Below are 27,996 nucleotides of genomic sequence, written 5' to 3'. Positions count from 1 at the left end.
CGTTAAATTTTATTCACCATGCCATTGACATATGGGTGTGCTTCAGGGATTGTATGTGTAGGTTTTATGCAGGAAGTCATTTTTTTTTCTTACGCAGAACAGAGCTGGACATACGTGGTAAGCATACGAGGTTTAGATTAGCCACTTTCTGGATACCTTCATACAACCTCCGTATATGTATGTGTCCACGTGTGTATTCAGCAAGACAGCAGCCATTGTCAGAAAAGTCGGGGAGGGTTCGCGTAATATGTTCTGCGTAACAGAATGTAACTTTAATAAGCGAACAGAACAGAGCTGGAAATACGTGGTCAGCGTACAAGGTTTATATGAGCCACTTCCTAGGTAGCTTCATATAACCTTGTATATCCCGGCCACGGCGGCCGCATTTCGATGGGGGCGAAATGCGAAAACACCCGTGTACTTAGATTTAGGTGCACGTTAAAGAACCCCAGGTGGTCCAAATTTCCGGAGTCCCCCGCTACGGCGTGCCTCATAATCAGAACTGGTTTTGGCACGTAAAACCCCATAATTTAAAAAGTTGTCGCAGTTTCACCTGAAAGGCGAAGCATCAATTGCGATAGCAAATTTGTAGAGAGCTATACGGAGTAATGATAGTAGCTTTATCAGCTGTATAAACTTGGACATGCAGCAGCACCGGCAACACGCAGAACTGTTGTCGACGCCGTCGGCGTTTTGCCCGCGTTCGCAGAAAATGCGTGCGGCGTTGGTGACTGTTGCCGGAGCCTCTGATATAAATAGGCACTTGGTGCCGCAGCTAAACGTCGCCTCCCTTCCCTCCCCCTCCACCCCACGGCCTTTCGTGCGTCCGAAGAAGGCGCGTTTGCTCTACATATATGGTGATTGTAAAGGAGGAAAGAGACGCCTACTTCTGCAGCCCTTAAGGGAGCACGGCACAGAACGCGCGTTTGTTCTCCGCCGTGCGTTCACTCCCCGTGAAAGCACGCGTCCCTCGCGCCCTTTCACTCGCACATACAGCGTTCGGCGGCGCGCGGCGACGATTTCATCTCCATTGACGTCATACAGAACCTCACGGCGACGGCGACGGCAACGGCGACGGCGACGCCGACGGCAGAAATCTGCTTTGGAGTGTCCATATAATTGCTATCGCAATAATAATAACCTTGTATATACAGGGTGTCCCAACTATCATGCACCAAGACTTAAAAATATGCAAATGCCACGTAGCTGGACAGAACTAAGGTAATGTTTGCCGTCCCTTGGATATACTCAGATTATTTTAAAGCGAAGCTTGCAATTAGGCACAGATTTCGGTGGTGTCCGTGTACGCAAAAAACTATCATCATCAGCCATGGCTCGAGCGTCGTCTTCTTGCACAGATGGCACGTTGGCGCCCCTCGGCGAAACCGCGGGAATGCACTCGTGCTACTGCTCCCGCGTTCGTCGTCGTCGTCTCCTTCCACAGCTGGCTCCGTTGCCGCTGATCATTCCAGCGTAGAATTTCACTTCTCTTCTGTCGTCGTTTAATGGGCAGGCCTCGTTTACGAGGGTATGAGCCATTGCTTAAGGGAGTATGAGCCATTCATTGTCTTGCGTGACGGACAGATTTAATTTTGAAGCAAATTAATTTTGAAGAATCACAAGCGGCAATGGCGGGCGGATGCTGCTAACCGCGGCGCCGAGCAAACTCGAGACATCGAACACAAGCGTTTGGGGTTCGACAACAACTTGTCCCTCATCAGTGTGATCCGCTCCGACGAACAGCTACACAAGTACGAATGAATGAATATATTCTAAGGCAGGCTGAAGAACAAGGGCACATTCCAGTAAACATAAACTTGATGGCAAAGGGGACGGATAGGTATACAAAAGGACAAGCTTATCTTATCATCCTTCACGGAGTGGGAGGGCCGACGATTTTTTTTTGCATCCCGCATAATTACATAATTAGTCTTAATTAAACATATGGGGCAGAAACTTGGAGGTTAACAAAGAAGCTCGAGAACAAATTAGGGACCGCACAAAGAGCGATGGAACGAAAAATGTTAGGCCTAACGTTAAGAGACAGGAAGAAAGCGGTGTGGATCAGATAACAAACGGGGATAACCGATATTCTAGTTGACATCAAACAAACAAAAAAAAAATGGAGCTGGGCAGGCCATGTAATGCGTAGGATGGATAAGCGGTGGACTATTAGAGTTACAGAATGGATACCAAGAGAAGGGAAGTGCAGAAAACAAGAGAAAGTACGGCAGAAAACTAGGGGGGGGGGGGGGGGGTGATGAAGTTAGGAAATTTGCAGGCGCAAGCTGGAATCAGCTAGCGCAAGACAGGGGTAATTGGATATCACAGGGAGAGGCCTTCGTCCTGCAGTGGACATACATATATAGGCTGACGATGAAGTGTGCCTCGAGCGGACAGTCGCGCTGCAATTTTGCGTGTGTTCGCGGGCTTCTTTCACGCTCGGAAAAAAACTTTTATGTAGCACGTATTGAGCAACAGAAAGCTGTATCGGGAGTTTTACAGCGAAGCTTCTATGGCTATAGGCCATGGCGTCCGGGCGGTAAAACTATCATCATCAGCAATATCTCGAGCGTCGTCGTCTTCCACTGCTGGCTCCGTTGCCGCTCATCATTCCAGCGTAGGATTTCACGTCTCTTCTGTCGTCGTAATGGGGAGGCGGCGTTTACGGGGCTATGAGCCATTCATTGTCTGTTGCAATGTCGACATGTAGAATTAAGATGCACGAAGCTCTGCGGGCTCGAAGCTCTGGCGGCGAAGCTCTGTGGGCCCGCCACAGCCCTACATCTCTTTATTGCGCCCACAAGGCTCGCGCTAGGGGGCGCCACCGATCGGCTACGTGACGGACAGATTTAATAGAAGTTTTAGTACTGCGGCATAGTGATACGAACGCAGCACGCAAGCGCTTTGCGGAACGTGGCAGTGCGTGTCGCGACAGCGCTTTTAGTACAAGGAAATACCTATACGTACGTAAACCTACTGCGCCTTTTGTCTCGCGCTCTTTTTTTTTTTTTTTTTTACTCTTTTGTCTCGCGCTCTCCCGAACAAAGGAGAACCATGAGAGCAGCACGTGAGGCTCCCACGTACGTGCGCAATAATTGGGTGCGTGCGCACGCAGCTGCCGCGTACGCATCACGTACCGTTCGTGTTGCGTTCTGCACATGCGCACTTTGCAGAACTTAGCGATCTTACGTATACGTACGCAGTGCTAAAACTATCTAATGACAGAGGTGATATGCGAATGTGTGTGCGTACCTATCGTGACGATGACCACCGATCAGGACAATAAATATGTTCGTATATACTTTGTTCAAAATTCTGTGTCACCACTGTGTCGTGCGCTAAACAGCTTCGCTCATCATCCACCTTCACAGAGCGGTCCTTTCAGTACGTATATGACCAACCTTGTCTAACTCAGTCATATCGCGGTCGGCCTTACTGCACAGAGCCAGCACGTCCTGTATGTAAGAGACGTATGATTATGCGGACGTTTCGACGCGGGTCGCTAGTTGTTTCTTCGCGGCAATCTATACCGCCCAGGCGGGACGGCCGAACAAGTTCCTCAGCTTCTGCTTGCATGTGTCGCAGTCGTTAATCTCTTCCTCGTGGTTATCATTACCACACCTTCGCCATGCCTTGTAGGTAGAACACCAAGTTAGCCAGCATAATCGTCGGACACTTACACGCTCATACGTGGCGATCTACGTCAAGGTGGTCGGTGCCGCACAACGTCTCTGGATCCCGCGACTTGAGCCAGCACAACCGTCGGTGTTGTAGGCGTTGGTGCGGGCCGCGCCATTTCGGGTCTTGTTTCGTCTATCATGTTGTCCAGTCCGAGGTGACGACCACTGCAGAGCTCCGTTGTTGTCTCTCGTGGTTACCCCGCACCTCTTACAAATATGTTACGATGTGGAAGTCACAGTTAAAGATGTATTTACAATATATAAGAGCAGCAACGATACATAAACAAGATGGCTGTCGAGACCGATTCCACCGCCACACGTCAAATCGTCTTCTTCTGACTGACGCCACTCTCGGTGGCGCCGTAACAATACAATTGCTATTGCAAGAAAATAAATAGAGTAGTTGTCGCCGTTTGCTGGCGACGGCTGCCCCTTTTCAACTGGTTTATAATGAAGGATTATAAAGTATAACAATTCCTGCACTAGTGCCAATGCAGAGTAGCCGCTCGGGCTGACTTACATAACTTTCCTGCGAAAGAAATTTTCCTTTCTTTCTTGATCCCCCCATGCCCATGAGGAATCAAGTTGGACGAGGAAGAACTGTACTGCAACGTTACATAGAACTTCGCATACATCTTTAGGATTTCACAAGTTCTATTTATTATTTTGAATTGTTACTTTTATATTTTTGATCATTTTCATTACTCCATATTTTCTTTTATCTCTTTCCGCATGCTTCATGGTCCAATCCCGTAGTGGGTAAGAGCCATTATTCGGGACGAGAACAAGGAGATTGTCTTTCATTAGAACGTGGCGCCATTGATTTGACGTGTCTCACACTTAGATTTTTGTAGCACGTTGTGAGGAGTTGCCACGCTGACCAAGAAAGTTCTACCACGACCGTCAAGCGCCGGAAGAAGAAAAGCGGTTCTCGTTCCCGCTTTCCTCAGGCAAAGACGTCGTCCTGAGCCCGTATAGCCAACGCTGCCAGAAGTCATGGAAACCAAGTCGTCATTCCCAGAGGCAGCAGAAAACGCAGCTGATCGGTTGTCGTCGATAGCAGTCAAGCCGGTTAAAGGTCCTCGGCCAGACGAAGCTTCGGCAGCCGTTGCCGGTTCTCAGCTCAAAGGGGCGGTCACGGCGCCTTCCCATACACTGCTTGAGGCTGGCGCCAAGTTTAGAGCGCTGAAAGACCGAAGGGAGGAACCTGTCCTCGCGGGTCCGCCATCGTCATCGAGCTTGGCAACACGCGTGCCCATTGCGCGCTCAGAATCTGTATCGAGACGCGACCCCCAGCGTGTTGCTGTCCCGGACTCTGACCGTTTGTCCCCTGACTCAGCGCCACCCGAGATCAACATTAACCAGCCACACCAGGGGCTGGGAGTGGCACCGGCTGTTGTGTGTTTTGCTGGATTCGTCATCCTCGCGCTCGTACTCTTCCTAGCCGTCAAGGAGGCACTGCAATCGTCTACTGACGGATATCGCTCCTCCTTCTGCTGCCCGAGTGAGGTGAAGGGGCTCGCGCAGTACGTCAACGGCAGCATCGACCCGTGCGACAGCTTCTTCGACTTTGTCTGCGCCGGTGTTGTAGCGAAGCGTACCGACTCATCTGTACCGACGGTCTCATATTCTTCCCCTCAGCCTCCGCGACTGAATCCAAGATTCGAGCTGGACGTGCTTATGGCGACGAACGGGACCAGGAGTGAGGTGAGCACGTTCCTGAGGTCGTTGTTCGACTCGTGCCTAATCGCGGACGCCAATGAGGAGACCACTCTAGACGAGCTCGGGACATTCCTCATTCGCATAGCGGGAGACCACCTGCGAAACATGGCACCGGCGAGCGCGTTCGCGTACCTGCTGCTCAGTAGCGTGAAGTACGGCATTCCGTCCGCAGTTCTGGTAGCCTTCAAGGGAGTCAATGCCATTTTAGTTGCACAGAACCGGCGTGAGGGCTGCCAGTTGTCGGATGAATTGTTACAACTGTGCCTAAACTTCTCCGTGGCCAAACTAAACACGATCTTACAGAGACGGACAAAGCTTACCGACGTCACCGATTACGTCGTTTCTTTGGACAACGCTTACGAGAAAGACGTTTTGTTGGAACGCTACTCAGGAGAAAATGCTACTAATCTTTTGGAGCGGTGGCAAGTAACGCCTGCCTTGAAGGAAGTATCTATTGGTTTCGGCAATATAACGCGGGTTGACGTCAGCGGTGAGCATCAGATCGACTCACTACTTTTAACGCTTGGCCGTTCTGACAGAACAAACAAAGATGCTGCAGCAGGTTATTTCCTTGCTTCGAGTGCTTGCAACGCCTTGATGGATCTTCAGTGGCGTCCAACATCTTCGTCGCCGACCAAGGAAGCGTTCTGCATGCGCCTGGTGGACCTCCTGCCGAATGTGCGGAACACGATGTACACGGTCGAGTTCGTCACACCGGAAAGGAGCCTTCAGGTCACTCGTGTGGTCAACTCCGTCATCGAGGCCATAAAGTCGGACTGTACCTCAAGCTCCGTGTTTGGACCCGACGACCCTTCTCTGTTAAGGACTTTCTTCGATAGCATGACGCTCGTGCTGCCACAGGCAATGAGTCTTTCGAGTATCAAGGACACCCACTTCACACAAAGCTTTCTCGAGAAGATGCTCACAGGTCAGGCTTCGGAGCACGAGACCCGCTTGGCACTGGCTCGTAGCGGTCTGCCCTTTGAAAGCGCCGGCGCTTCCTGTCGGGGCTACAATTATATAAAGCTTCAGGATGGTGACAAGATCCTGGTCTCTCCAGCACTTTACTCTTTCATGCGAATTGACCCGACACACACCGACGTCTTCAACACACCGGTCATCGCTCTAGCTTTGGCGGAATCCATTTGGAGTTTTATTATAACGGAGACTGAGCTATGGTCCCCCGCTACACGAGACGCTATCGATATTCTCGTCCAGTGCTTTCGAGATAATTACTTCACAGGCAAAGCAGAGCGAGATTTGGAAGATGAGATTGACGTTGTAGCCTCGTCTCTGGCGCTGTCGTCTGTGCTCAAGAGTTTTGACGAGCCTAATTGGTACAAAGTCGAAACGGCCTGGCGCCACTGGAGTATGTCGCACAGCCGCTTCTTTTTCTTGCGTGAGACATTCTATCGCTGTCCCGTGTCGGTAAACGTCGCCAGCAAGGATGGCGTCGATGTCCCTCTGATGTACGCGGAGGCTTTCTCTAGGGTCTTTCAGTGCCAGCCCAAAGATCGAATGATGAATAAGGAAGCTTGCCCGTTCGCTAAATAGTGAGAAAACGGCAACATTGACGTGATGGACCACCCTGGTGCTACATCGTGTGGACATTTGACATTAAATGGGAGTGCTCGTGACGTTTGCATTTCTCTATTATCATGCTTGACCGCGTTTACAAGCAAGTCCAATTACTAATTGGGTGACCTTGATTTCTGTTTATTTTGCTTGAAAATGCAATGCGCTCTCGTGAGTCACAAACGGATCGTTTGCTTTGTAATTGTGGATTATCGGTGCTTTTGGACCATTTGCGGCAAGCCGTTTCGTGCGCTAATCGCGCAAAGCTGATCAACGGCTATTGTTGGCCATGCGTAGGTGTAGAAATATAAAGAATTTCGGAATGTTTCCCTTCAACCTTTAGTGCTTGCTCAGCAAGCCGTTAAGTTTTTTTTGTTTTTTTTTTGAGAGAGAGCTGCCTCTGCATTTATCAATGAAACTAAATCACCTTTTTTTTGTTGTTGCCTTTACATGTTGAAACAGGCATAAGAATATTTCTATTTGACGCATTACATCGCCTATTGATCACGGACTGGCAGCACGCTTTTGGATTAGTTTGTCACTGCTTATTGCGCTGCTTGCGGTGACATGAGAACATGATAAATATAGCAATGAATGAGAGTAAGCAGCACGTAGCGTCATGTATTACAGATGTCGTGTATCGATGCACTAGGTAATGCTTACACTATGAAGACTGATTTGCATCTAAGCGGAAGACGGGTTCTAGAGCGGAGCAGTTGGAGGTATGCTGCATTGAAAGTGTAATGCTCGACAGTTTCTACGTTTATTCTTGCGACAAACGCGGGGTAGAGGCTAAACCGCCATGAAAAGGATGTAAGTGGAAGAAAGAGAAACATGTGACAGGATTATGAGAGGAAAGCTGAGGGCTCGGTATCGCATTCCGCCCACTTGGCGTTAGGTTGAGGTAGTATAAGGACAAGAAAAGAGGAAGACTGTTTGTGATCACGGCGGTTCATGTACACAGTGAATTATCGCTGACGCCTACGTAGATACTCGTGGCTAAAGGTAGGAGTAGCAAAGTCTGAGTGCCTCAATGGGAAATTAGCTGACTGAGTGCCAAATTTGATTATGAATATCTCTGAACAGAAACGTTCCAGGAAAATCATAGTGAAGTTGTCTCAAATTTAATTGTTTTAATTTGTCAAATATAAACTTGTACCATAATCGTGAAAGCACGAGAAAGTAAATAAAACGTTTATGCTGATTATGTGTTTGGGGACTAATTTGTCGTGCAAGTTATGTTTGCCAAAGCACATAAACAGCCTGTGTAAGCAGATTTTTGCGTAGCTAGCGTAGCATTTTATTAAAATTACCGTTATTACAGCGAAGCTGTCTATGGCTAGCATAAAGTTTATACGGTGTTGGACATAATCGAGCCCACATTTTATATATTTAGACTATCTGGTCTGAATACCCCCACGGCCTACCTGAGCAGAAAACTCAGGTGGGCCGATCCCGGCGGCAGTGTAGGGCCAGGAGCAATGGCTCATACCCCCGTAAGGCAGATTCGAGAAGCGAATATACAGCACATCTTTCGTTTCAATGCGAAACGCACAAATAAAAATGTCGCAGTCTCGCCCGAAAGGCGAAGCATCGATTGCGATAGCAAATTAGACGAGAGCCATACGAAGTAAGGATGGTACTTTGATCGGCCGTATGAACTTGTAAACATTCGCTTGCCAACTAAATTAACAAGCATGGTGTCAGCGCGCACAGCAGACATAAACACATCACACTCGATGACCGCAGACACTCGCTGTCAAAACGCTAGCGTTAGGAAACTCGGCAGCAGCAGCGAGCGAAGTGACCTTCGTGCTGTTGTCTATCGCTTCAACGCAAACTGAGCGCCGAGAACACACAGCACGCACAAAGCTACGAGCCGGCGACGCACTCTGCCCCCGACGCAGATCGCTCTCAAGATACGGCCGCGTGACCTCGCGCAGCCAGCAGATACGCAGTTGCAGCCGGAGTAGAATGCCGCCCCCCCTCCCTCCGCTCCTCCCGGTGCCTCGCAACGGGTGCCTTGCGCGCAACGGAAGACGGCGCGTTTCCTGCTCGCTTTCTTCTCTTTCGCGCGGGCGAGATTGAGCCGCGATTGTCGCTTCCCCACGCATGCTTTCACTCGCACATGCAGCGTAGGGCACGCGGCGACGGTGTTATCGCCCTTGGACGTTATACGGAACCTCACGGCGACGACGATGGCAGAAATGCGCCTGGAGTGTCCATATAACTGCTATCGCAATAATACCGTCAAAACACAGGATTGATGACGAAGCGCGCGCACTTCCGCGTTGATCAACGTACGTTGCCGCCAGTCTCTCGACGATCGTCGTTGTTGGAGACTTTAACGTAGACATCTCAAAATCGGAAACAACGCACTGGTTCACCCACTTCAATAAAGAGTTTCGCCTCGGTTACTTCAATAATTCGAGTCAACCAACTACCGTGCGCGGGTCATGCATCGATTTAACTTTGGCCAAAAACATTTCTCAAATAAGCATGCAAAACATCAGTATGTATCATAGCGACCACAGAGCAGTTGTAGCAGTCATTTAGAAGTAATAAATAAAATAAAGGTTTCGTAAACTGCATTGAAACGTGTGTTTGTGTCATATATCACATTGAAGAGCAATAGTGAAATAAAACGAACACTCACCAAGAAGCAAATGTAATAAATGAAAACTTGACGTTTCGGGGCCCATACGGATCCCTTGATCACAATGAAACGAACACTGCTGGCCAATGAGTAAAATGTAATAAATAAAAACTTGACGTTTAGGGACCTGTATGGGCCCCGAAACGTCAAGTTTTCATTTATTACATTTTGCTTCTTGGCGAGTGTTTGGTTTATTTCACTATGTTCATTCCTCGCCAGACGGGTTTCCGCCGAACTCTGGATTGAAGAGTAATGTGCGTATTCGGCGCACATCATGGGATCGGTGTTTGACAAGTTGCCGTACATTAGGCGCAACATATGAACAGCTTCGCTGACCAACCACCTTCACAGGAGTGGATTGGCGGTGATTTTTTGTTTTTTACCTTTGAGGACCCTGTTGTTGCGGGTCGGAGATTAATCCGCCGCTGCTGCCAGTTTGTTGACATTCGGGTAGCGTTTAGGCCAGTGATCCTTCAGCCAAAGGAATGAGTACGTCCGGGAGTAAGAGCGAGAGAAAAAGGGGTTTATTCTACATATTTACAGTGGATCCAAATATGGAAGCCCACTCCATGGGAGAGCACTTTGAAAGTCTCAGCTCACTACATGTCTGAGTTCATATCAGAACACGTCAGCACACACCACTGCACGCAAGGTGTCTCCTTATAAAACATCGGTCTTCCCTAGTTGACCCGACTAGGGAATCAGATGACCTTGATGCGGCCAATCAGAAAGGCCGTCTTGTTCGTTGAACTCCGCTTCTAATATTGCACCTTCGAAGCAAGGACGAGGCAATCCGGAAACAGGGGGTTGACACTCCTTCCACGAAAGTCGGTGACCTGTTTCTTGCCCTCCGACGGTCATCTTGCCAGGGTCGGGAGAATCGCCTTTGCACTAATCCCCGCGTCTGACGAAGGGTGGCGGTTGTGGTCGGTCGCTTATAAGTAAGCGTCTGGACGACGCTGATGAAAGGGGTGGCATCGAGGGAAGCACCCAAAGAATGGGCACTACCGAGTTGGGGCGCTTCTTTGCCCGTCTCGTTGGTGTCTGGCACTGTCGCCAGCTGGGCGACGCTCATGAAAGGGCCTGCCTCGATGGGAAACAATCTAAGAATGCGCCCGGCCGTTTTGGGACGCAACACTGTATAGACCGTTTTATCGGCGAGGAGGAACGTAGCCTCGAACCAGCGCTCCGCACCGCTCTCTTCCTCGCACTGGTATGTGCGGATCGCTGTTTCTCGCAGCAGGACGTTGGAACGGGAGCGTTGTCATTGCGAATTAAGTGCGATTATAACCTGTTCCGCCTGTGATTGCTGCGATATCACATGACTCAACGTCAATGGGCCACCACTGTCCCGTATTCAGCTGCAAAAATAACTTTCGGAAGCAAATGCGAAGGGCCTCTTCAGCCGCAGTGACTCCGTGGACTCCGCCGCTGCGGTTGCAGACAAGCGTCGTTGCCAGCATAAACAGCGAGGACTCGACGACATCAGCTTCGTCGCGTGTATGTTCAGGAGATTTTCTTTCCAGTGGCCGCACGGCGACGAACTGGGCCCCTATGATCAAACTGGGATATGAACGAAGGGTGCGTATTCGAGTCGGTCAACTAGTGCGAATGGACGAAGTTAAATATTGCTTTGTGCACGCACGTTCAATAGTGCTTGTCAACCAACGTTCTGATGGAAGTTGACCGGGCACGTATTATGAAAACAGTGCGCGCTGACGAAGAAAATGAAGGTTTGTTATTTTTCCTTCTGTACGAAAGTCATGCCTACAGTGTGCCGGCCGTCCTATAGTTCACATGGGCTCTCCCGTGCTTCGGAATCTAGCCGGCAAGCTTCCAACGGCCGGCCGACACCGCGCATCGCGCGCTCTATTACTTTTGAGAATGAAGTTGCGGTTGCAAAGAGTAGTTGTTCGTTTTAACAACGGAGCTGTTCTAAGTCGACCCTTCGCCGTCTGTCTGTCCGGCGGTGTCACGCAGGGGCAGATTTGGGAACCCACCACCAAAGGGCGCGCCAGTACCGCCGGGATGGCAGTCCCACCAGTCCCGCCGGGACCAATCAGAGGCCGCGCTAGCTGAGGAGCTGACCAATCAGAGCACGCACCGGGGGAGGGGGAGGAGAGAGCAGGTCTTTCGCCGGCGCGCGCTCTTTCGCGTGATGGACTTCGCTCAGCGCGAGCGGCAGCTGGAGCTCGGCAGGGAGCGGCAGCGCCGACGTCGCGCAAATTGCGAGCTTCGAGAGTGAGAAGCAAAGTCTAAGCGCCAGCGAAGGGAAGCTAACCCCGAGGATCGAGAGAGTGAAGCGCAAGCCAAGCGCCAGGCCGATAATGACAGAAAATCACTGAAAAACGCCCAGAATCACAGGAAAACAAAGAAAATCACCCAAATATACCAATGATCACTGGAAAACACAGTAAAACACAGAAATTCACCGCAAAACAAGAACAACATGAAAACACAGAGAAACACAGGACGACCACAGCTCCGCTGTTTCAGGAGATTTCACTTCGCGGAACTGGGTTCACCAGGTCGTCAATGTTGGGGGGATCATCAATGTTCTGCTTGTCGCGAAATCCTCGCAGGAGGACCAGCTCGGATTTCTGCGGTGAACACGCGAGTCCCTTATCACTCACGTATACGATTCCACGGTGTGGACCGCTTCCTGTAGCTTGAGTTTCAGGAGACTAATTAATAAAAATGTGTTCAATAAAATTTTTCATAGAGCCTTGGTGGTAGCTGTTTATGTGGGAAATTTAAAGGTAGTCTCATTTTATTGTACCCACTTCTTTATTCAAAGAAATTGCTCCAAATTAGAGATATTATTCGAATTTCGACGCTCGATCCAGGCACGCGCTTCTGCTACGGCAAACAGGTACGCCCCGTGACGAAGTGGGTGACGAAGTTTGAATGATAGCATGTCGCTGCAAACACTAATAGAGCACGTGGTGCTAGTTGCTTGCGACGGTCGGTTTCGAACTTCGTCGGACTTTTCGTCACGGGTTCTTTTTTTTTTTTTTTTGGCTGATATGATAGGAGGGGGAGGCAGGGTTGGTATTTTCTGCGAACCCGGTGGGATCAGTTTCAATATTGCCTGGATTGAGCGTTGAAATTCGTTGATGAATATCTCGAATTAGTTGCAATTATCAAAAATTAAAAAAAGAAGGTGCCATTAAAATGTGAGTGCCTCCAAGTTTGCCATATTAAGCGACTGCTACGAAGGCTCTAATAATAAAGTAAATTAACTAATTTTTATTCATTAGCTTTCGGAAAGTCACGTTATTCGTGGAAAAATTTGTCCGTCTCACCTAGAAAGACATCCACAAAAGCGCCACGCTCATAGCCTTCTTATATATATATATATATATATATATATATATATATATATATATAATTATGGATAAAAAGAAACACACCCTGTATATATAGTTGCACTCTTTTCGAGAGAGCAGACAGAAACACAAAAAGAACGAAAGTTTTGATGACATAGCTGCTTTGTTGAAGTACTGAAATGCATGTACAAAGTAGCGCCCGAGATGTGTGTGTGTTTGAGCTAAGCACGCGCACTTTACAGGGCAAACAAGGATATCAAGACACAAGGGAGCTTGAAACCCTTTTTGAATAACGCGAACAGCGAGGCTCAGGAAGGCACAAACGGGATTGCGCCTTCTACTTTCAGAAAACAAACGCCGCCGCGTAAACAAGAGGAAGAACTAATGCGATTGCAGAGACGATCACTATGCAGGAGAGTACAGCACGCCCCCGTGCCATGCCTTGAGCATGTTGCATTCTAAGCACGTCCCGCACGCAGCCCGGGATTCCACATCCGTATTCCAGACATGGATACGCTCTCGTGAGCTGCAGACTATGCGTCTACGCTTATAATTGTTGTGAAGCTGTAATGCTCTCACCGATAAAGCTCGGCCAAAGCGTCTCTTAATCTTGCTCCAGAGAAAGCGCTGCTAAATATTAAAATGTAAAGAGAGTAATTCTGGCAGAACCCACCTCATGATGAATGTCGACGTTAGTGCGATTAGCATTGAGGCAATGTAGCGACAAACCGTATCGCCACAGCAGAGACGCGTCATTTGTGAGGCGTGTATGCAGCCGGACTCCTCCCTCGCGTTCCTTTCTGGATTCGTTGCGCCACCTATAGCGGCGCCGACGCGAAGTCCGCGCGTGGGGCAATCGAACGTGGGTTCGATTCCGTCCAGCACCGGATAAACTGACTTTTTTTTACAGCGGAGCTGTATACCTCTCGTTGGTCGGAAAACTTCGTGGCGTAAACACAAAGCTCCATACCCCGTATCAGCTGTGCGATAGCTTCGCCGAGCTGGGGGAGAGAGAGCTGAGAGAGAGAGTGAAAGCAGTATATAAAAATAGCATCGCGCAGCATAGCGGATGTGAGGTGGAGAGGAGGAGTGAAGGCATGTGGTAGTGGGACGCGTAGAGCTGCTGCCAAAGCCGATCGCGTTTCCCCGCGTTCGCGCCGAACGCGCTGCATGGTGTCCGTGACCGTAGCCAATGCCTCTGGGGGCGGCTCGGCAGCTTTCGACCAGACAACTCGACACTAGTTGCTTCCGAAAGACTGAAGTGAGAGCTAGGGAAGCTGAAACCAAGCGTCGCAGAAGAGAACATCGCGAGTTTAGATTGAGGGAAGCCGAGAGTTCGCGTAGGCGAAGAAATGAAGATCTGGAGGTTTATGAACGTGGTCGGTTGAATTCATCGCGATATTACGCAGAACATCGCGAAGAAATCCTGAGCGCCAGGATACTAAGTGTGTTGTCTTCCACTACTTTACTAGGCTTTCCCCAGCTCCGCTGATCTCTGGTGTTTGCAGTAGCAGAGCCAAGCAAAATTTTTTTGAATGAAATACACGCAAAATTGCCCCACGACAGGCCGCTCGAGGCACTTTGCTTGTATTCGCGGGCTTATTTCACGCTCGGGCATGCACTCTTATGCCGCACGTATTGAACAACAGAAAGCTGTATCGTGGGTTTTTCGTGTTGCTCTACAAATTTCTCTTTGACACTTTTCCTCTAATTATAATATTTGAGAAGTTGAATAATTAAGACTAATTATGTAAATATAGTCGGATACCACTTTAGAAGGCAGCGGAATTTGCCCCTCAAAGGCGGATGCACACGAGCCTCCACCAATAGGCACGCACTTTAGGTGACGCCATGAACCGGACGGCCGGTGACCCCGCCGACGGAGAACATGCATAACATGGCCGCCCTCGCTTCGAACTGGGCCGAGTCGCGTCAGCTCTGTGCGTCTACCTTCGTCAGAGTGAATCCGAATTGCTTGTGGTGGTCTGTCATGCCGGAAATATTATTGTGAGCTTACGATGCACGATAACTCGTCGCCAGGGCCAAGAGGGCAGCCGAAGCCAGAGAGTTCCTGGACTAAGGAACCTTCCCACCTCAGGGTGACACCGGGCCTCGCTCGGGACACTGTTTCAAGAATAAACGTCTCTCTCTCTCTCTCTCTCTTACGATGCACAATTTGTGCCGCATGCGTTTGTTCTGAGCCGTGAGCCGGCGAAGAAAGATTGCAGCGAACATCGGTGACGCTGCGCTGCGCTTCGTCTGGAAACAGGATCCCTCGGCGACATACCGCTGCAAACAAACATCGTGCGTGTTTGTTCCATGGTGTTTTGTTTTGTTCCTAAGTGAAGTTACGACCAGGAGAGTTCGCCAAAGTCTGGTACCTACTGTGAGCGGCGGGTGTGTTTGTGTACTGTGCCCCTACGTTTCTCGTCGGACGTGGCGAAGTGATGGAGCAATATCTTATCAGGATAAATGAGAAAAGCGTGCGTGGATGAAACCAACCTGCGAGTTTCTCAACAGAAAAGATTTGTGAAAGCAAACTCCAACGCAAAGATTCATTGCTGCCAGTTCAGCGTGCAAACGACCGATCGTTGGCAGCAGTGTGATAAGATAGCCGAGCGTCTAGCAGCGTCGTTCGAGTGTTGTGTAGCACCGTCGATTGATTGCTTTCCACCAATGCTAACAATCAGTGACTAACACACGCTGCTTGAGCGAATGTCATTGGATTGTTAACGGTCAGGCGTTTGGGAGCAGTGTTTGTTTCCTTAAAGTCAGCCTCAGTGCTAATATAAAATTATGACTGATACACTGGTGCCCTTACAAGGGAGCTTGGCATGAATTCGCGTCGCTGTGTGGCTTAGAACACTTCGCTCAATGCATGCGGCAGCTGTAGAAAGCCTGCTGTGACACAATCGCGCATAAGCTGTGCTGTCAGCGCTCGACTTGCTTTCCCACAACACAGCTTTGCTCTTTGTCGGGATATGTCGCTACTAAAGAATTCCTACGACAGTGAAGGCAACAGAGCCAATATGTATATTAAAAAAAGTACGACAACGTAGGCACAGCTGCTTGTGAACTGACTCCTAATAGTTCTACTCGCGTCTGCGTTAAATGTGTGTGCGTGTTTTCGTGCGTGTTTATGTATATTTGTTATTTTCCCCTTTTTTGTATTTTAGATCTTAGTTTTAGCGCTCGCGTTTGTGTTCATGTGTATGAATACGTGAGTGCTTCCGCGCGTGTATGCGTTTATTCCTATTTCTGTCCTTTTATTTTTGCGTTTGTTCTTGTAAGCATGCTGCAGCCACGTCTTTCTTTACAATTTCATTAACTCGTCTCATTCAAAGCACCAAGTCCTGTGAATAGCAGGGCTGGCCTCTTCGATGTCATTAAAGCCTTTCTCTCTCGTCTACCTTGCCTCCTCAGTCTGCCATCTTGCTTTGTTTTCTCCTACTATTCTGACCTTGCTTCTTGTGCTGTTGCCGCAACGTGATTAACCAACTTGCACCAAAGAAAGTTCTATCAGCTGTGACAACAGAAACATTGACAGATACAAAATGTTAAAAGCATCACGTGGCTTGCACAGTTACTTCGTCTCTTACCCCTGTTAATGTGTTTATGCATCAGTGCATACGGCAGCTTGCCCGAAGTGCACATGAAAAGGTGCCATGTTGTGAAACAGCACCTATGTTGTTGCATTCAGTCTTAATAAACAGATGGTTTTGCTGCCCGTCAAATGTGGTGGTACACATATATAACATTGTGCAGTGGGGTATCATTTCCTGTCTTGACGCTTTCATCATTACAAACTAAGTTTTCTAGTGAATGGAGTCCAGCAACGCAGTGCTGTGAGAGCTTTTGCAACTTTCACCATTTATTACTTCACCAATATCACTGTCTGAATCTAGTCCGTCACTTTGCCTACGGCTTGTAATGAACAAAGTGACTCACTAAAACACGTTCAACTTTGCTGAGCACTTTCCAGTACGTAAATATGACAAAAATGCTAGCAAAGTTAATCACGTTAATAATTGTGCTTGCATTCGCATTACTTGCCCGAGTCGGATCAATAAATTAAAAAATTGGCTATGACAACACTTCAATTTTCAGTGCAGACTGCTAACAGAACCATAAAGCGTGCTCTGACTACTGCTATTTCACTATGGGGCGCGTCAAACTCGATGGTGGCTGCCTGAATGAGCATTTTGGGCCTCACTAAGCTAATGATGTTTTATATTTGTTCACTTATTTGCATTACTTGTGAGAGCCAGATAACAAAATAAACAATGCAACCACATGAATGTGCTTTGGCGTGCAAGCTGCTAACAGTGGCTGTTAGTTTCGTATTGTCTACTGCTATTTCACCAGCACTGGCTATGACATGACTGTGATTTCCAGTGCAGACTGCTAACAGAGCCGTGCTCTGACTTCTGCTAGTTCACTAGGGGCGCGTCAAACTCGACGGTGGCTGCCCGAATGAGCATTTTGAGCCCGCCAACGATAATCAGGGTTAACGATAGTGTTTCAATTCAGATATGCCAGCATTTAAATGTGTTTCTATGCCACTTCTTAAATCGAGCACGATGTGTGCAGGACGTTGCTTATCAGAATTGAGCTTCTATTATAAGGAATATGCCATAAACGGAACTGCTTATTTATCTGAGAGGTCACGGAATGGATGGTTGGCTGTTGCGAACCCACCGGCAAAATTTTGGTAGCCCTAATAAGGGCTGTTCTTTCGTTAATAAGAAGCCTTTATGCTTCGTCGAGTGGCTCAATGCCAGACAGCTCGCAGTCGGAGTCGCTTTCTTCTGTGTCATTTTCACCCAGCTGGATGATGATGGGTTGAATGTGCTCACTCCCAGACGTGTCAAGTCTGAACTTTGCGTCCAAGTCCATCACATGCTGAATGCTCTTCCTCCACTCTTCCGCCGTTACCTGCTTGATTTTCTCCCTCAAGATGGCGTCGAGCTTGAAGTCTCTGTTGTCCGCAGCGATGCCATTTTTGACCGTGGCCCACACAAGCTCAATGAGATTAAATTCGCAGTGGTACGGCGGGAGATTGAGTACAATGCAACCGGCCCTTACAGCTGTGTTGTCTACGATGTAGCTCAGAAAGCGTGACTTTACAGATGCCACCAGCTCAAGCAGCTGCTTCTTTATCATCCTTTCACCGTAGGTTGTAGGAGCTGGGAGTCGTGGTCTATCCGAGTCCGACGTCAAACTGCGGGTCGCTCTCTAGCCACCGCTTCTACCAGTTGTAGGAGTTGGAAGTCGTGGCCCCGGCCAGCAGTTGTAAGAGTTGGAGTCGGGCATATCCAAAGTGGTAGCTGGCCCATGCCGTCGTCCGCCTCATCCACGTTGAAGACGTTGTTGAAGGGAGGAACAGGTTCTTATCGAGAACGACGAGTACTGGGTTTATTTACATTATTTACATGAGAAGTATGAGAACGAGACGTTACGTCTCATCAGTCTAGCATGACTGGGTCGAAGCACACTGGATCGAAGCATTGCTACATCTCAGGGCAGATGGGAGAGCACTCTCGATGGCCCCCAAAAGTGCGCTTAAAAGCCCTCTCTGTCCAAGCTGCGGTCCCAATCGGAGCGTCGAGAGTCACCGAAGGGTCCGCCTTGAGGGCGAGAGTGCGCATAATTCCCCGGCGCCTTCGTTTTCCCGAACACATTCGGAGAAGTTCCCTCGGGCACACACTGCTCACTCCCTCACAAAAGGAGGGGACACTCGTAGACAGGTGGCCTCGCGCCTGACTTGAACTGACGCGTCTGTTGTTCCTGGAATGGGCCTGCCATCGACGGGTCTATTTGGAGAACGGCCTTGGCTGCCAGCTGGTCTGTCGAGCGGCCGTGAGAAAGCGTCGTATTAGAGGCCCTTTTCCAAGATCTCCTCCTCCTATTGACCCTTTTCGCGGCGATCCCGTGGGCGCTGCCATGTTTGATCACGTGGTGACGCGTCCATTGCTTGCCTCAACTGACTCCGTTGCCTCCTTGTTTACAATGGAAGTGTGTGACGCCGGCGCGGCTTAGAAAACCTCTGTTTTCGAAGATATCGTAGACGGTGACTAGGTGGACGACAAGAAGCTTTGATCACAGCTTCAGAGAACATGCAAAAGCGATTTCGGAGCTGATTAAGCTATGTCCAAACGGCGCAATTAATCAGGGTATTTGGTGCTTGTTCTAAAAGCGGGGCTAAATATGTATTCCAAGCTATCCCAAGTTTTCCGATTATGAATTCAGTCAGGATTAGTGTGTTTTGCTCTTTGTTCTTTATTCGGAATATATTTTGAAGCAGTGGCTTGTCAGTTTCTGACTCAGTGAAGTTCCTCGGTGCGGCCACTATCTGATTATTTTCTGCCTAATTGCTCGTGACCGTGTGTTCAGTTCCGATAGATTTGTTCTTGCTCCGCACAAGGCTTGAAACGTAGCTGTTTTGTACATTGCAATACCTTGTAGCAAATATATATTACAGCTAGTAACTCGCTTACTTGTGGACCGTCACGAAACATTCAGCTTCGACCATTCGTGCGCCATTGGTGTAGTTCGTCATTTATTGTGCGTATACACAGTGCGCATATGTTCAAGTATGCGCCCATTCACTTATTCTTGATACGTCGGCGATAGAGGGGGCGTAAGTTTTCTTGCCATTTGGGACAGATTGTATAGATAACGCACGCGAAACTTACTATCACAGGATGCGGCGCTACTCCCTTTGTAATTGTTTAACGAGTGGTACTCACTCTTGCCGACGTTCTGGGGATGAAGCCCTTTCTTTGAAGGATAGCGATACAAGGCTGGCGGATGAGTAAATTTCTGTATCCTCGAGGAAATCCGTACATCACGAAGTGCCGGTAACACGTTCGGACAGTTGCAGCAGCGATCCGCGAACTTGGCCACACAGATTCATTCTGCTCCTTAACATGCCAGTCACTATTTTTGCAGCCAACTACTGCACACGTCTTTAATCCAAATGATTCAATCTAGCATGATTGAAGCACAGTGTGTTAGCGAAAACTCAGTTGCAATTCCGACAGCTGATCACACAGAAGCAAGGTAGAAGCGGTAATGGTTTCGTATTCGTGCGCGGTCGCTGAGGAGAGGTATGGCGCGCCGCCGTGAGCGCCATCTCATTTCTGTAAAACAAACTGCTCCGCGAAAAGGGTCAATATAGTGTCGTGACACGTACTCTTTGAAAGGTGTAGAGGCATGGTGTCGCCGCTGATCTTTCCCGGTGGGACGTTTTTCAGCCTCCCGAAGCGATTCGTCGCAGGCAATCAGGAGATACTTCCAAGATCGCTGCCCCCGCTGGTCGCCGAACGTAACAAGGTGATGGTCCTGCTTGTGAGCCACTCCTGTATCTTTTCTTTCTTCCAGGCCGTCGTCAGCAATTTCTCTTCTCGCCAGCTATGCGAAAGTGCATTGTCTAAAACAATGACGCTACCAGCTGGTGGCAACTTCTGCAGAACGTCATTGAACCAGCCCTCAAAGCGATTGCCGTCCATTTCCTCGTGGTAGTCGCCTGTCTTTTGGCCTCGGAATACATCCAAGCAGCCGTCGACGAAGCCATCCTTGCTGCCGATATGCGTCACGATCAGGCGCTGACCTTTCCCAGAAGGTTGTTTTAGACCAGCCGTCAGGTCCATTTGCTCGAACGAACAGGCGTCCGCGCTTCTGCACCACGGTGTCTGTCCACACGATCGACCGAGTGTGTCCCGCCGTCACCCATGTCTCGTCCAGGTAGAAGATCTTTCGGCCTTCCGCCCGGTAGCGCTCTACGTCACGGAGGTAGCGATTCCGCCAATCGGTGATGTCATCCCGGTCGATAAGCAGCGAGTTGCCGCTTCTCTTTTCGTGCTTGAAGACGATCTCGGCAAGCAGGCGACACACAGTACACCGCCTTAGTGATGGGAGTTCCATACTCTCCGAGAACTCGGTAGTTACCTTCTCGACCGTCGGTATCTCGTTGCGGCGAAAGAAATCGTGCACACATGACCTCAGCGCGCACAACGTGAAGCTGTCAAACTTCGCGCTGCGTCTTCTCTTCTCCGCATTGCGTGGGCGCTTTCGCGAGGGCGTCGTCAGTTTGCCACCCGAAAAATGCGAAGCTTTAACTGCCTCCCTCACCCTGAACACAGTCCTTTCGCTGACACCGAGCATGTTGGCGACAAACTTGCTCGTGTCCTCCACGCTGCGTTCAGGCTGCCTGTTACGCCAAAACGTGTAGCAGTGGAACATCATGTTGCGTGAATCGCTGTTCAGGATGTGGCCGCTCTTGTTCTTGCCGAGGCTCCTTGGTGGTGTGGTCATCGAGGCGACACGTTCGGCAACAAAGGATCGCGTTCCGATGTCACCTCGCTGGGCTCCATGGCGGAAAACTGGCACGGAATGCCGCGCGCGATCGTGCGCGAACTCACAAGATTGCAGGTTCGCAACCGCGAAAAAAAGAAAAAAAATATAATATAAAAAATAAGCCTAACACATTAAAAAAATGACCTTGTGCAAACACACAAAAAGTATATATTGTCACGAGCGGCGATCCTGTGGCCGGTGCTTGGATGATGACGACGACGACGGCGTGGCTTTATGGTGTGCACGCGCTCTCCTGAACCATTGCTGTTTCCTGGTTCCGAAGACAAGCCCAACTTGACCATCATGCACAAGGCGAAGATCCACTTCTCAGGCGGTGAACGCATCACGTTCGGCGGAGACGAAGAGGACGAGGTCCCCCTCACCCAGCCCGAAGCCCGCGGCTCCCTTTGGAGCGACCAGGCGTCGGGCTCTCAGTCCGAGGTCGCGTTCCAGGGAGGGCAACGTCAAGGATGGTCGAAAACGCAGACGCGTGGAAGTTGCTCGCGGTCCACGGTGCAGCGGCGGGGCGAGGGCCGCTCTTTCTCGAGGCTCCGCAGGCGCTCGAGGAACTCCCGGGTCACTGGCGCCAACTGCCAACATTGGCCCACACTGTGGTTCATGCAGATGACAGCCGTCGTGATCACATTCGTTGTGGCAGCGCTGATGGCTCTCACTTACATTCTCAGAGAAGCAAGTGTCACAGCGAAAGAAGCGCACGATGCCGGTAGCGCCATAGACGTCGACGACATCGCCACAAACGTCATCGCTAAGCTGCTCGGGGACCGTTTCGGCTCTGCAGACCTGGACAACAGCAGCCTGGAGGCCAGTGCGGCTGTGGTGAGCGGCTTTGGCTCCTCTTTCACCGGCAGCGGCGAGCCGTCCACGCCCGAGGGAGTTCCATCCTTGCAAGAAAGAGCTGGCGAACGGCCGAGTCAGAAGCACCGTTCAAAGACAGTGCGTGGCGCCGGACCAAAGCAAGAACAACGTGTCCACGGCAGTTCGCTTCAGCCCGGAAATGAAGAGGAGGAACTACACCGGGAGGGCGAGGCGTCACACGCGCATTCCATCGAACACGCTGCGGAGAAGACCACCAGCTAAACGTTCACAACAGAGCCGCGGCTTCAGGACTCAACGTCGTGACATTGTAATTATAACTCGTGACATAACTCGTGACATAACTCGTGACATAATGAATCTTGTGCTATTAAGCCAGCGACTGCTTTATAATTACACGCCCGGTGCCGTCGATCTTGCTCCGTAGCAGACGACGCACCGCGTAGTAGAAGACACGGAGATAATTTTCTTTCGTGATCCGGCACGTGCTGTAGCATTTCCATCATGATAGTTTTACCAAACCACTTGTCAAGACACAGAAATATTATTTATACCGACAAATAAGCGTTTTAGAAGCAGTCACAATTTTTTGAGCGGGACTATTTCGTTAGTCGCGGAGGAATTGGCTGCTGCGCTTCGGTCAACTGGGAGGGGCCTCTCCTGTCTTCTAAAGTTGTACCCGACTATAGGCGGAATGCAAAAAAATAATCTGAGTATCCTCAAGCGACGGCAAACAACATTACCGTAGTTCTGTCAAGCTATACGTGGCATTTGCATATTTTAATATCTTGGTAGATGATATCTGGGACACCCTGTATATGCGCCGAATGAAAGTACCGGCGAACGGGCTATATAAAATGCAAGTATGCGCACAATTTCTTCCGAGTAACCAAAAATGAATTACTACAGAAAGACTGTACATATAATGTCGGCTCACAGGTATCTCTAAAGCCCACCGACCTGTTAATAGAACGGTGAATTGGTGTACGGTGTACTGCAAACAGGAGACGAGGACATCATTTGCAAAGCAGCCTGTTTAAGGTTTAAGAGGTAAATCATTATCGTTGTTCTCCTACTTCGGATATTCCACACTATGAGACCGATTTGGTTTGGTTTGCATGGTGCCTATGGCTCAACCCACTGCGGGGGATCGGCGATGAATCGGGCGGCCGTCGGTAAAAAGGGAAGAATAAACCTGAAATGGAATTTTGTAAATTAAGAATGAGATATTACGCATTCTGCAATACTCCCGTCATTGTCTTTGTTGACAATAATTAACGACAATACAATAATTAACGACAGTGACAATAATTAACGGATCATTTGATTTACTTTACTTTCTCTTATTTAGCCATTCGGTATGTGCCACTGGGTGTGTGACCGTTTTTGCCAATCCTCCAAAGCGGGTATGTGCCGCTGTGACACAAAGAGATACAGAATCCTTACATGTAGTTAGATATTTGTCGTACTTAATTTGTGCATACACCTGTCATCACCATTTTCCCCTCGACAAGCATCATAAATTGTCTTCGTCCTTGTGGCATTGCTTCGTAGACATATTTCCTAAAGACTTTAATATCACCATTAACATCACTTCACACTGTTCACCCACCTGATTTGGAGTTTTTATTCCGGCATAGCTTGTGAGTGATGTAGTGCATACGCATAAGTGCAGAGTTGTGACCATAAATAAACGTAAATATTGATGTGATATTACAAGTTGCAAAGGATGAATGTAAGCAAAATTGTATGCATCGCCGTTAGCTGTAAAGTATTTATTTTACCGCTTTACTAAAGCTTCGTTTTACATATGTTCCTACATGTGCGTTGGATCCGCATTTTTTGTTTTTCTTTATATATATGCCTAGCCCAGCTCGGCGGTGCTTCTATGTGTGGAGATTAGACGATTAGGAAGAAGAAGTGAACAGTTCGCCGGGGCTTTGTGGTTTGAAAAGTACCTGGCCGCCGGGCAGTGGCGATGACGGACGAGACGGACCCGTTCAAGGCCATTCTTGGCCAAATCACCGATGATCAGTGGGACGAATACAGAGCCTTAGAGGGGAATTTGCAGCAAGGTAGCCTGCTTCATGATGACAGCTCGCCGGAAAGCTCGGTTAGCGGCTACACGACGCCGGACATATCGGAGGACAGTGACGCTACTGACACGGACAGTGACGCGGCTGACACGGACGATATCGGAGGGCAGAACGAAAAGTTCGGTGCCAAGTGTACCGACGGAGAGATCCCGTTCGACAAGTTGACAGGATTCGTGGACTCCTCCTTTGCGTCAGAGGACGAATACTCCGAAGAGGATGATTCGCTGGAGAACAACGTCAACGAGGATCAGCTTCAGCAAAAGCGGGACGTTCCTAAACTGCCGCGCTATCTTCAGGGACTAATGGGCGAGGCGAACAAGTGCTTCGCGCGAGGCAGTCTCGAGGACGCTGTCAAGATGTGCCTGGAGGTTGTGAGGCAGGCGCCCTCTTCGCCAATGCCCTACCAGACCCTCGCCATGGTCTACGAGGAACTGCACGAATCCAGCCGGGCTCTGCAGTTCGCCCTGATCGCGGCATACTTGGGCCCGCAGGACGCGTACGAGTGGAGCCGGTTGGCGCAGCTTTGCCTGGAGCAGGGTCTCATACATAAAGCAGCTTCGTGCCTCGTCAAGGCGCTACGAGCAGACCCGCATGACTTGGATCTGCGGCGCCGGCTGTGTGCGCTGTACGAGCAGCTGGGCGACGAGCGCCATGCTTTGGTCTCATGCGCAGCCCTCGCCCGCCGAATGCAGGAACCGGCCGAGTGCCTGCAGTTATCGCGACACCTCGTGGCCGTCTACCGCGAGCGGGACAACCTGGCTGGAGCTGCTCGAGTGCTCCTAAACGTCGCCACTAAGTTCCCCACGCGTGTCTCTGATGAAGATATCACCATGCTGCTGGAGATGCAACTGACGCTGAAAATGCACTCGGAAGCCCTGCTAGTGCTTCACAACCACTGCGGAGTTGAGCTGCTGCCACGGCCTGAGGGGTACGAGAGGATATCCGCAGAGCTACTCACTGACTGCCTTGTCACTTTTGACATATGCCTAGTGCCAGTTGAGCTTCCCGTTGAGATCACGACGAAGCTAGTGCTCTGTCTAATACATCTGGGTGCTCGGCACCTCGTGATGGATCTGGTGAGGAAGCTGCAGCACGAACTGAACCCCGAAGAGGAGGGTGGCTTTCTGCTGGACGTGGCGGAGGCCTTCATGGATGAGGGCTTCGAGCACGATGCACGACCTCTTCTGCGCGTCCTTGTGCACACTCGCAACTATGGGCTGGCGTCTGTTTGGTTCCGGTATGCGGAATGCCTGCAGCGACTGGGCGAATATGGTGATGCAACCAAGGCGTACGAACGTACGTGCGAGCTGGAACCGCGCCACGCGCAGGCGCGCCTCTCCCTGGGCCAGTTGTTGGCCGCGCAGGGGCATCGGCAACGGGCCATCAACTGCCTCGCGACAGACGCACGACATCTTCATGACACCGACAACAGCACGCCGGAGCAGCAGCAGGAGTCGGCGTCCGTGCTGCTTTGTCGGGCGCACCTACTGTGGGAGTCCGGACCACGCGAGTCTTTCATCGAGGCGGCTATGATGCTGGTGCAGGCGCACTGTTTGTCCGTCCGAACCTTCGAAGAATACGACGCAGTGTACCTTAATACCGACTCACCTGGGTCGCATGAAGGCAATCCGCGATCTGCATGAGGAACGCGGATTCACAACAGGCTGGCTTCCAATGGAGAGTGGTGTTTCTTTCGACGAACTGCAGGCATGTTTCCTCGAGCTGTACCGAGCACTGCACGAAAACGGCCGCATGGACGATCTCAGGCAAGTCACCACGGAAGTCCTCGTGTCACCCCTGTTCAACAGGGACGCAGCGAGCACTGAGGAGCTGGAGTTCCTGAGTTTTCTTGCCCACTACCAGGACCCGTACCATGCAGCGCACAGCTTCCCCCTCGTGCGTGCCATGGTGCTGAAGTATCCAAAGCAAGTACGTGCGTGGAACTTGCTGGGCCTAGTGGCGAACCAGATGCCGGCGTACCGCAAAAAGGCATTCTACCTCCGGCTACTCTACAAGCACGAGAACAGCGTGCCGCTGAAGCTTCTTAACGGACACAACGCTTTTCTCTCGTCAAACTATGGGCACGCTCTGGCGGAATACACGCAGCTGCTGAAACAGGTTGGAGAGGAGGAACCAATGCTGCTGTTGTGCGCCGGCATCTCCCTAGTCCACCTGGCAACCCAGAGGGTTTCAGAGAACCAGCACTGGCTGGCCACTCAGGCGATGGCTTTCTTGGGTCGCTACCTGGATGCGCGGGGCAGCGGTTGCCAGGAGGCCCTATTTAACGTAGGCCGCGCACTTCACGAGCTGGGCCTCCTGCACATGGCGCTCCACATGTACCAACGGGCACTCGCTGTACCACCGGCTGTGCAGGAGATGCCAGAGGTGTTCGACCTGCGACGGGAGATAGCCTTCAACGTGAGTCAGTTGTACCTGCTCGGAGGCAACACCGAACTGGCCCGCTGGTACATCGACCGCTACTGCGTCGTTTGAATCGGGCAGCGCTCGGCGGGCTATAGAATTGCTTGCATTTACAAAATTCAGACTATCTCCTGCTTTGAACACTGAGTTTTGTGCACTTCCTACATGACCACACTATGTGATCGCCATCGAGATGGCAGATTTCTGCGGGTCGTGGTGAAGCCCGTTAACCCATTTATTCGGAAAGCCGAAGTATGGCGGGAAAATTTTTAATTGCTATTTACAATACGCATTTCGCCAATTCCGTTCAAAAGTGTGTAAAGGAAGTGTTCATTCGTAAATTGTGTTTCTTGTGTAAACTTCAATTTCATTGATGTCACGTTTTCTCGCTCAAACAGTTTGGTTTGTGCTCGCTGTACATGGGTATATTGACGCCAAACAAAATAGATTGCTGTCGTACCCAGTAACTACACAAAATACGTAGCTGTTAACATGCCTCCGGAATTTACGCAAGCGCATATTAACCTTAATGTATTTACCTGAGCGCCAAACTTTGTTACCAAAATGTTGTATGCCTTGGTTCGTAGTACTGCAGGTTGCGGAAACATTGTGGCTGTGCCCTTTGACCTATTCGTATTATTTTGTATGGAAGAAACGTTACTTTCCACATTGTCATTTTTAGCGCTTGCGCGCCGAGTAAGGTTTTTGAGCCGGACAAAGGAGTGAAAAGCCTGCTTTGCCATTGCTCGTAAATTATGCAGAAGAGGTTTGGACGTTTGATAATCCAAGTGATTTCGTTGCCTTTCATTATACATTGACCCTATTATTCAATTGGAATAGGAGGCGCCATGTAAAAAAGGATTGCAAAAGCGGAAGATAGGCGAAACTGGGAACTTCAATTACAGCCAGAATGACGTTGTTTTTTTCTATACCAGGTGCGTCATATGTGCATTCGAGAAAAGAACGCGTGCTCATTTCAGCCAACTGCAATCCACAGCTCGCGTTCACTGTTCATTTTGGGGGCGCGAGAAAATGTAAGGCGACGAATGAGGTCGAACTCAATCAAGCCACATCATCTCCGGAACGACCTATTCAAAATGGGTGGATGTGATTTCTCGTGTTCTTTTTCCGGCTGTTGCGGAAACGGCTAAGGTACCTTCACGTCCATTTTATCAGTTTGGATAAGTGTAAAAACAGAAGCATTTCATTCGCGGGAATGAAGTCTTGAACCTCCTTTTTCTCCCTTATGACGTTTAATGAAGCTGGGTGAATAGAATGAACCCTGTCGATTGCATTCTTACATAAAATGACTGTTGGAATGT

At 49.8% G+C, this 27,996-nt stretch overlaps 1 protein-coding gene across 1 annotated transcript; it reads left to right on the top strand.

The window, feature by feature from the left end:
• Positions 1-24,135: 24,135 nt before the first annotated feature.
• On the top strand, positions 24,136-26,899 carry LOC119448766 (general transcription factor 3C polypeptide 3-like). Its single transcript, XM_037711986.2, is given in 2 exon segments — positions 24,136-25,854; positions 25,856-26,899. Coding segments are annotated over 2 exon segments (2,610 nt in total). The 3' UTR covers positions 26,747-26,899.
• The last annotated feature ends 1,097 nt before the right edge of the window (positions 26,900-27,996 follow it).

Source organism: Dermacentor silvarum, chromosome 4, assembly GCF_013339745.2.
Source record: "Dermacentor silvarum isolate Dsil-2018 chromosome 4, BIME_Dsil_1.4, whole genome shotgun sequence".
NCBI lineage: Eukaryota > Metazoa > Arthropoda > Arachnida > Ixodida > Ixodidae > Dermacentor > Dermacentor silvarum.
This window is presented reverse-complemented; position numbering and strand designations above follow the sequence as displayed.